This window comes from Pelmatolapia mariae, linkage group LG18 (genome assembly GCF_036321145.2).
Source record: "Pelmatolapia mariae isolate MD_Pm_ZW linkage group LG18, Pm_UMD_F_2, whole genome shotgun sequence".
Taxonomy (NCBI): Eukaryota; Metazoa; Chordata; class Actinopteri; order Cichliformes; family Cichlidae; genus Pelmatolapia; species Pelmatolapia mariae.
In genome coordinates this window covers 16,983,832-16,994,719 of record NC_086243.1, presented here as the reverse complement: position 1 = coordinate 16,994,719, position 10,888 = coordinate 16,983,832, and the positions used below count along the sequence as shown (strand labels likewise).

The window sequence follows — 10,888 nt, the reverse complement described above, 5'->3', positions numbered from 1 at the left end:
AGAGGAGGAGCATCGGGGTGAAGGAATGTTAGGAAACCGAACACTTTGCATTTCTCGCAGTCAAACAGCAACCATCCAGCAGGGGCGCTCTAACATTACATTTACATGTACTGCTGCTTTTCATGTGGCCCCACCTTTCTGTGTGTACTTGTTCAAGGGCTAGTAATGAAGTGATCACTTTTTGGCACAACACCGGGCAGTGTTGGAGAGAGTACGCAAAACTAACAGTATACTACAGCATACAATCATGAGGAAAATCATGCAACAAAAAATATATATATTTATTAAATGTTTTTATTATTCAGAACAGGCAGTGCCGTGGAGATCATTTCATGAAATCTGCCTTTTTCTAACCATGCATCATTATTACAAAGTTACAAGTCTTTCAGCTGAAAACTTCTTCTGTAAAAAGGAGAGCAGCTCTGAAATGCAATCATCAGTATTCACCGGAAGGCTTGATACTTGTTGATTTTGAATTGCCACGTTTTTCACATATGCATATCATTCTGCTGCCACTGTTTTTCCATGACAGGAAAATACACAGAGACTGAATCTGAGTGGTTTTCTGAGAGAAAAGAGTAAAAGAGATGGATCAGCTGCAAAGCAAACAGAAGAGGCGTCATCACCCTGGGGATATAACGAAAGTTTTTAGTGTTGTGCAAGAGTAACTGGAAGAAAAAAAACCCAAAACTGAAATGCTGATTACTGATAGGGTAGGGTTTTACTTCAGACAAAACATTCCCATTGGGAAATACTGAAAGCAATCTTTACTGTTCCATATCACAGTGTGGAGGATGTGAAAGTTTTGACAAAATGTGTTAAAGTCGCCATCTAGTGGAAGAAGACAAACACTTCTGGCTCTTCTGTACACAGCTTTTCTTCTGATCAATCATGTTGTCTTCATGTAACTGAATCTTTAAACAGCCTGGATACATGACCCCTCTTAAACATTCATTAAAGCGTTGCCTCGTGCCATTATAAAAATAAGAGATGAGTAACAGACTGTAATACAGAAAACTTCAGAGGCCACACCCTGTCTCCTGTGCATGACATAATCGGTGTGTTACAGTGTGTAAATGAGTGAATTTAAGATGAAGCATCCAGGCAATGTGTGAGTGGTAGTTTTACTGCATATTCAAGCAGTATGGGCTCTGTTGAGAAGAGGTGTCTGAGCCACTCATCCATGCCCCTTCCACAGCAGCTGCAATTTAAACAGTGCTTCACTGACAGCTGGAAAACAGATGTCAACAGCAGCATTATATTTCAATCGGCCTGTACAGTGTCACCACCTTGGCGGTGTGAGAATTACGCTGCGTGACAAAAAAAATCCCTCAAAAATTAAGTAAAACTCAAGTCTGCGTGAGTTATCTCACTTGATGTTATTGTTTCAGATGACAAAGCTGCAGGCTTGACACTGGAATAATCTCGCTCATGAGCATCTACTGCAGCACTGCAGAGGCCAGGAGATGAGAAGTCTTGTCAGATTGTTTTTGAGGCCCTCTCTGCTGGTGAGCACAACCCGGCTCCTTCGCTGCCCTCGGGGTGCAGGGGAGCAGTCTGGCTTTGGCACTTCACACTCGCTCAGCAGTCAAGGCCTCTGACCGTCCGCAGACTATACCACCAACTGCTCCCACATACCCTCGGCCCTGTTGTTTGGCCAATTATGAATATTCACTTGCTATGAATGTAATTCTGTCAGACATGCAACTGTCCATTCAGATATTGTCAGCAGTGTTGTTTGTATTTGAAGAATCTGATCATTTTCTCATTTTCTATCAGATTTTGAGCCAAATCACGACTTCAAGTGATTTTTTTGAGCCATGTCCTCCATTGTTATCCTACTAAGACACATTATGAGCAGACTAAGAACTGAACTTTAAGCTTACAGAAAAACTCAATAGACCATAAAAATGTATAGATCCACGCCACAAACTAGTCCCCAGCAAATGCCCTTGTTATGTACAATTGTGTGTATCTTTAGTAAATCTTTTCAATGCCTGAACATTTATTTGAATTGTTATTTTTAATTTACTAAACGGTGAGACTCCTTTGTTTGAATTTTGGGTTGATGAGGGGAACCCAATCAGAAAAAATTGGGTTTTAAGGAGGAGGAAGGTAACTGGCAAGTGTAGATGAACAGAGGAGTTGCACCAAGCTGCGAATCATACAAAGCTACTTTGGTCCAAGAATAAATATATCGAGCTGGAAGTGACCAAAATAGGTCCCCGTTAAAGGCCTCCTTCCTCAGTAGGACACAAAGAGCTTGGAGCTTAGACAGAGTATGTTTAAGAGAGATTTTTTTTTTGTCTTGGTCTTTGGATTTGTCATGACATGACGTGAATCACATTGATTAATGCAACAACCTATTGTGCAACAATCTAAACCCCTGGGTCCTGACATTCATGTGAATACTATGCAGACATACTAACCACAACCCCCACAGCAGCAACAACCCCCATCAGCAGCAGCCTCCCCCAGCACGGCAATTTGTCATCATGAAAAACTGCTCGAGCAACATGACAAGGAGCTCAAGGTGTTGACCGGGCTCCCACGATATCAACAAACATGACACAAAATTATATTAACAAGACCAAATCTACTTCAGTCTGTAACAACTGCTGAAAAATACTACCAATTAAGAAAGAGCCTGTCAGTGTCAGCCAGTGAGAGGTGCTGATGAGTATATACAGAAGCTTTTGTGGCTCACAGTCAATACACTCTAAGTTTCTGGGTGGCACAGTGGTGAAGCACCACTAGTCACAACAAGAAGATTCCCAGTTTGATCCACAACTGTGTGGAAGTGCTCCAGCTTCCTCCCTCAGTCCAAACACACATCTGTCAGGTTAACTGGTGATTCTAAATTGGACTTGTTTGTGAGGTAGATAAAGTGCTTTAAGTGTACAGAATAAATTGCTCTATGAGTGTATGGCTAAGGTATGACCTGAAGTTAAAAATGCTACATAAACACATGTGTGTTACATCCTCAATACACACAAAACCCTTCGTTTACTGTAAATGCTTGGATTTGGTTCAGTGTGCATTTATCTGAGTGCATGTGTCCAAATATGTTGAATATGTTTGGACAAGAGCCATCATGAATGGTAGGAAGATGTGGAGCCATTAAGGGGGTGGGGGCTCACTAACCTTGGCTGACTTTCAGTTATCACAGCAGTGATTGCCATCGCGCCATTGACGCCTCTGTGTGAGCAAAAACGTAGAGTCGTTGCTGTCTCGTAAAGCCACAATAATAAAAAATGCTGGATGTATGAACGCTCTGCATTACATATCATTTTAATGTGTTGAAAACCCTTTTCCAACAAAGCAAGTCAAGCACAGTGGTGCACATTAACACATGTTGAAAACCCATGAGCTAATTCACAAGAATAGGAAAACAAACAAACAACAACAACAAAATAATAAAAAAAAAAATAGGAGCCTACGTTAAGCATACCATAAAAAAATACAAATAGAAACAAATAGGCCACACAACATAAAAAGTGTCTATAAACAAGGTTAGATTGCTCAGAAAACACATTATTTGACAGAATGATTCGTCCCTTCTTTAAGTACTTCATCGTTAACGCTTCCTTGTAAATCTTTGATACAGAGAAGAATGAGCCTGATAGGTACGGAGGCAAGCATGACTTTAAACATCTATATTTGTTTTGGTGTCAGTTCTAGTTACTAAAGCACTTCCAGCAGAATAATGCACTGATTTATATGCAAATGAACATTCTTACAAGGACACAATTCAACAAAAAATGCGTAACACGTCAAAAACTGTCCTCAGCTGAGCCGCAGTTCATCCACCTGCTCCTTCCGTCGTGACGGTGATCATTGGCTTCATGCTACGAGCATCTGTGGGCCTGCGCCGCAGCTTCAGGAGCAAAGATCCACTGTGCGAGCATGTAAAACTCTATTAGCATAATGACTTCCCTGTTTAAGTGGATTGTAACAAACTGAGTTACATGCGTCTTTGACAAACTTTTGTCTGCGATGAAAGCAATATTTCTTTTCATATTTCTCTCGGAAAGGATCGGGGTTAGTAACAAAGTAACCAAACACGGCGAGTAAACTGAGCAGGAAAAGAAATGCTTTTTTTGTTTTGGCATGATCAGAATCTGTTGCGATAAAGAAGAACTCAGAAAAACACAATTCCTACTTTTCCTATTAAATCTGTCATTCGTGTATCTGCAGAACCAAAACCAACATTGTGTAAAATCGTCTAGGTTAATGATTCTTAATGAATAATGTCAAGCTTGTCTGATTTGATGACAGGTATTTATTTATTGTTTTACAGATAACATACTTCACAGGGTTACCTTAGAGGTAAAAATCTCCTGACAGAACTTGGTTTTGACTCGTCGGAGACAGCGAGGGGAAGATGAACATACTTTTTGTCAAGCACACATTGTAAACAACTGAGCAATATTTAAGTCTAAATGGCGTACCATAGAATAGGTGAGAGACAACAAAATGTAAGTAAGAAGATGTGCCTCTTGCTCGCAAAGACAAAAGTTTCATTTTTACAAAACAAATAATGGTCACTGACATTTTTCTACTTTTTTTTTTTTTTTTAAGTGGCTGAGAGGTAGAATGAAGTATTTTCAGTTAAAACCAATGATTTTATTTCTTTGCTTTATCTTATCGTCATAATGAGCGAAAACATTACGAGTGAATAAGGAACCCCAGCCCTCTGATTATAATGTGAAATCTGTACAAACATCTCCATTGATTGCAATATCGTTTAATTTTTTGAAATATTTTTTATTGTGAAACTTTTTGTTTGTATCCCAAAAGTCCATCGTTATAAGCAGAGGAAATATTATTTAATTTTTCTGGTTAGGATTTCATGGTACCTCGCCGTACGGTGGGGCAGTGAATTCCTTTTTTCTTCTTCTTTTTTTTCAATACTGCGAATAGCAACGTCAGTTCATGTTTTTTACATTTTTTGTTTTTTTGTGGATGGAGTGTAGAGATGGATATATTCAGTTGGAAGTATCTGAATGAACGCTTCCGGGTCCTTCTGTGGGCGATGTCACTGACGAAGGAGTCGGAGCATCTTGCCAGCCACCGTTTGTCTGTAAATACACAAAAAGACAAAGTTAGCGTAAATATGAACGTGATGCGTGATATGAAATGTCATCATTCTTTATACTAAGGACGGGCTGCTAAATTGTGTCAAAAATCTCAAACACGATTAGCTTGGTTATTATTCAGGGCAGTTATTTAACTGACTTTGGAGTCATCATGCATTTACAGAGCTCTTTTCTTCTTTAGTTTTCTCCAAACCAAATCACTAAAATTAAAACAAATAAACACAAACTACAGTTAATATGAAATGAAATAAAAAGAGTGGTTCTAGATTTATAAGAAAAGAGTAAATAGAAGGAAAAAAAACATGTTTTTTTATCCAAAAATAAAATATTCTTAGTAAAAACTCTCCTCCTCCTCCTATTTGTGTTGTGAACAAGAGTTAGGTGAGGAGTTCACCTCACATGTTCACGCAAACCATGAAGCTGGAGCCTGGAGGTGTTTAACTCAGCTGGTTCTGATCAGATATAATAAAACAATCTGCACGTTGGCATATTGCTACTCACTAACACATTATGTCCTGTTTTCTTTAAAATCAAAATATGCCAGGGATGACGCTGGTCACAACTTGTAAACTTCGGTTTTTGTGCAGAGTAAATTAATACGTTATAATGCGTTAATTAATCTGCAGACTCCTGTCAGAGCAAGACTGGAATATTTACTTTATGTTGAGCCAAATGACCACACAGTACAGTGGTATTAATCTGCTCATTGGACTCTTAAACAGGGAGACAATCAGAGGATTTATAGAGCTTTTTGCTTTAAAAATGAAACATCATCACATGCTTTTCATTACAAGGAACTTCCTTCCTGGGTCACTACTGTAATTTACAGAGGTAAGGTTGCTTGGAAAAACTGACCAATAGCGGAGATTTCCTTGAAAATTACAATTTTACTTTAAAATATACATCAACCTTTTTACAGTGTGCTGTACAGACTCACCAGTCCCCCCAGATATGTTCAAATAGAGCCAAATATTGAGCCCAACAAAAGCACTCTTTGTCTTCTATATGACATCTATGTAATATAAACCACACTACTTAATATTTACATCTTTAGTGTATTGATTCAAGATAATAAATGTGGAACTACACCTGCCAATAAAAAGGAGTATGCTGTAGGTAACGCCTTCGAAAAATATTCAAAACCATTTTTTTCATTTACAGCAGAAGGTTTTGCTTAGCAGGTTTTGTTGTTAAATATATATGAAGAATATCAGGTAAACCCTAAATGTAAAAGCAAATATAAAAGACTTCCTCAAAAGCAGTGATGTCGCTCCTAAAACCTCTAAATGAAAGCACTAAAAACTGTCAAACACTGCTTTCAGAAAAATAAATAAATTATCATGCCACTTCTTTCACTTGGACCTCCACATGGCCGACATAATGTGAGATAAACAGCAAAGATAAAACAGCGAATACGCAGACCTTTCATATATCTCAGAATATACCCCTGAGATGGCTGATAAAAGAATAAATTATCACAATAAAAAAAAAAAAGCTCTTTAAAATGGAAGCCTTCTCAAATCATCATAAAAGGTTGGCTAAAGACCATTAATTGCAATTTCAACGCTATTAGTGAGTGCTGGGAATGTGCTTTGGCAGCCTCTTATTTCCAAACCCTGTTATTTTGTGTAAAGACCGTCTGTCATCTTATTCAGAAGCAAGAAGAGGGAAAAAAGAAAGAATGAGGAGGGGAAAAAAATGCATTTCCAGTCTCAGAGAAAGTCGACACCCACCAGCAATTTGAGGGGCTGTAATTGCTGTTCAAGGATAAAGAAGGAGAGGTGAACCACGAGAGTTCAGTCAGTAAATCTTAGAAAGTATAAAAAAATATATCATTTGGGCTAAATAGATGCACGACTTCATTCACAAGCTTCAGTAAAACACTGCAATTTTTGTTAGTAAAACTGTAAAAGAGCCTCATATTGTTAATAATGTCCGAAATAGTTATTCCTATTCTTTTCCAAAGCTTTCAAAGTAAGTGTTTCTACTCAGGCTGGATCTGGGATCTATTTCACAACAAACAGTCACAATTAGTTTTAATTATTTTTAATATATCGATTACTGCAATTTGAATTTTGCAGGGTGGTTCATTTAAGTTTTGGTGGGGGGGGTGTGTTGCCTTGACAATAAAAGCACTTAAAAACCGAATGCGTCGTTGAGCTTCCAGTTCCAATTTAATATTGAAGACATTAATGGTAGCTGCAGTTTAACCACTCATTTATGTATGACAATTACACTGCAGTCATGATACGCTACGTTTCTCTAAATTACTAAATCATTTGATATTTGATGTTTAAAAAAATCCTCAAAGACTAATGAAGATAAAAGAAAAAAGCATTTAGAGCAGAACAAAGTTTTTTTATAATCCTCTACTACCTCCACACCAAAAAGCGTTTTTTTATGAACAAAAAGCAAAATTAATAAGAAAAAGAAAGAAGCCAAATTAGCTGCGCAACTGAGGCCAGAGATTCATAATTTGGTGTGTTGTTATTAGTCTAAATTACAGCACATGTAAAACGAGCCTGTTGCATGCTGCAGCGCGCTGGACGCGTTCTCGTTCTTATTTTAGCACGAGGGGTGTTGTAGGCTTGGCTGTCAGTGCTGCTGTTCCTGTGGATGAATGATCTGGCCAATGTGCTTGGACTGTTAGCCCAAAGCCTCGCTCTTTCTGTCCCTGTGACTGTCGTATTGATTCTGTTCAGCCCCGCTCGGCCTGTCGCTGTGGATCTACATGCTAACACACTGCCTCCAGTGCTGCCTGTCCCGCCCCGCCCGGACCAGCAAGGAGACCGAGACAGCTGGCCGAGGCTTTGACAGGCTGCTTAACGAGTTATTTTAAGAATTAGCAGCAACTCTGAACTTCTTTTTTTTCCAAGCCAGTCTTGGAGGGGGAAATAAATATGAGTCGTCCTACAGTGGCAATGACAGAGCAGCGTCTGGTGCGACGATGACACCTGTGTCCTTGTTTCTGTCGACTGCAGGTGCCTTGCTAACGCTAATATCCTCCGACAGACTAGGAGCATGTCCAGCTACTCAGGCTGGTAGCTGCCTCGTTGCCTGCCACCATAGGGCACGACTGGGGCAGAAGACAGAGGGGGGGTGGGGGCAAATGGCTGGACAACAGCCCAACCCCGGCAAAGTCTGCTAAGTGGCATTTTAGTGTGCATACAGTTTTAGGCGATATCACCAACATTGTGCAGCTGGGGAAACACTGCAAAGTAAAAGAGCAAAGAAGCACTGAGAAGGACAGAAGGAGATTGTTTACAGGTCTTACGTTGATGCCCTGTGGACTGTACATCTGGCTGGCTGCGAGGCTGTCACTGTATCCTCCGGTCTGGCTGATAACATGGCGAAGGGTATCCACCTGGAACAGCGGGGACACAGACAAAAGGACCAGTAAGACAAAAGCTCTGGATAACAAAGACAGTAATGCACAAGGAAAGGTCAGTCTGATAGTAAAAGGGTATCATAAACAGGAAAAGGTTACAAACAGCGAATCAGAATGATTTGGCCGCTATTACAAGCTCGATAACAGACGCCACAAAAGGACAAAAACACAGGAGTAAATATAGGATAGCTAATTATCAATGTATTTGTTGTTCTTGTTGTATATTCTTATGTCCAGACTTGTGTCTTTTCTTTAAACTATTTAAAGTCGAGCAAACACTCTGATGAAGTGCCACAGTATCACCTGCTGCCAATAAAACCATGGCGTGATGCAGGATTTGTTCTACTATTAACATTTTGTCATGCTCTTTCCGGATTCCCCAGTCCAATTCGGATTTTTTTATATTTGTTTTCCCCAGAAACACACTTTCCATATGGATTTCACAACAAATCTGACTGCTCTACCAACTAGACAAACATATCTGAATTTGTACTTTGTGCCTTTTTTATACTTGCAAATCTTTGAGATCGAGGTCATTCATTTGTGATCAGAGAAATAAACCCTTTCGGGTTCAATAATTAAGGGCACACCCCGAAGACCTTTTTATCTACGATAAGGGCCGTCCCTTTTGCATATTCATGAACGACCTAAAGCGATTGGCGTGCTGGTCAGAACAGAAGAGGAGGAATGGAGGGAGAAGGAAGTGATGCTGAAAGCACTGAAACCAAATGAGACCTTCACTACGGGTGGTGATTCCTTAATCCGTGGTGAGAGTTGTAACACTGCGTTGGTCATGACTGTCCACTGGGGCAAGGTCAGGGAGCTACAAAGTGCACCAGTGGCTATGTGAACTCTTGTCAGAGGTGCTGATGAGTGTTGCACCGTTTCCAAAACTGTCCGCAGTCGTCTACTCAACTGTGGCTTGACAATGGTTTCTACATTAATGTAGTGCTTCAGGCTAAGTATAACCTCCGTTTCACAATGTAGGTCAAGTTATTGTGGGCATCTAAACTCCCAGACTGGTCAGCGGTTAAACCACATCACAAACAAATTTCCCACGTGTGGGACTAATAAAGGTCATCTTATCTTATCTTATCTTATCTTATCTTAAACGAGCTCAGGAATTTGCCAGTTTATGGCCACATGGGATGCTAAACTTGGAGAGGCGCCTACCTGGGATTGTATGTTGGCCCCAACCTGACCCCCTTGGTACGAGTCCCCATTGAGGGACTGCACACTCATGAACAAGTCTCCGGAGTTTGACATGTTAAAAGAGCCAGCAGAACCTGAGAATACACAGAGGCAGAAGAAAAAGAAAGACGCGCAGACAGGAGGAGAAGGATCAGAAGAAAGGGGATAGTAACAGGGAAGAAGAGGGGGACAGAAAAAGGAGTTAAAATGAAATCATGCATAAGCACAAAGGCATTGAATGGGTTAGTTTGAGAGCGTGGCAGGCATTATGAAAAAGACTTTTTCTACAAAGTTGCACACAATAGACGCACTGAATCAACCAGCAAGAACAATCCGACAGGTTCTCGTCGTAAAACTGTTTAAGATCCAATTAAAACGAGCCTCATGGATCATATTACTGTTACATGTCCGTGCTGCTAGTGTTTCATTAAGGAAGTAATAATTGATCTGCAGGAAGACCCAAAGAATCGTCTTCGTCCTTTAATGGACCCCAGCTCCCCAGATGTAAAGAGACCATCGCGTAACTTGATTTCAACACCCGGTCCTAATCCAATACAGTCGCAAAGTCTCTATATGACAAAAGACTCCGCTTGCCCTCTGAGCAGCTTAATGGCATACATGAGGTCAACCGGACAAGAGGCAGGAAAAATTAACGTCCACAAGACCAAGAGGTCAATAACAGAGAGAGAGAGTGAGAGAGAAAGAGAGAGAGAATGAGTGAGGGAGGAAGATAACGACGGCAGAGAAGAAAGGAAGAAAAATGGAAGAAGAACGGCAAGAAAGCCAAAGTGTATTACTGGGTTAATTAAGGAGAGCGTTCTGTTAGTCTATAAGAAACATCACCAGAGACTGAATTCTTGAGTTGTGGCTTTGGTATGAGAACGTCAATACGCTCCATCTTACGCTTCTATCTGCTCTGGTGAACAACAAATATTGATAACGCCTCTATTGATGGAACTTGTTTCACTATAGCCCAGCGGCCTTTAATCAGAGCCCGAAGCTCACCTGCTGAATTGGGAGTAGATGGGGAGTTGGCCTGGCTGCCGTGAGCGGACACGCTGGTTGCATTGACTGCAGTCCTCGCTGCATACATGTTGGCCTCTTCTTGGAACTTGCTGATGTTTTTCTTGTATCGGATCCTTTTGTTCCCGAACCAGTTTGATACCTGTCAAGATGGCAGCAAGATAAATAAAAGCAAATATAAGATGAT

At 40.3% G+C, this 10,888-nt stretch overlaps 1 protein-coding gene across 3 annotated transcripts in view; it reads right to left on the bottom strand.

Annotated features, from left to right (window-relative positions):
* Window positions 1–4,267: 4,267 nt before the first annotated feature.
* Window positions 4,268–10,888, bottom strand: part of pbx1a (pre-B-cell leukemia homeobox 1a) — a 50,799-nt gene continuing 44,178 nt past the window's right edge. For 2 of the 3 annotated variants that reach the window (XM_065469566.1, XM_063462271.1), the window contains 4 exons: window positions 10,684–10,843; window positions 9,661–9,773; window positions 8,374–8,463; window positions 4,268–5,081 (listed from right to left, as the gene is read on the bottom strand). In XM_065469566.1, coding sequence (XP_065325638.1) covers window positions 4,989–5,081; window positions 8,374–8,463; window positions 9,661–9,773; window positions 10,684–10,843 — 456 coding nt within the window. In that variant the 3' untranslated portion in view covers window positions 4,268–4,988. The remainder of the gene's footprint in view (window positions 5,082–8,373; window positions 8,464–9,660; window positions 9,774–10,683; window positions 10,844–10,888) is intronic. The other variant, XM_065469567.1, reaches the window with a different exon arrangement.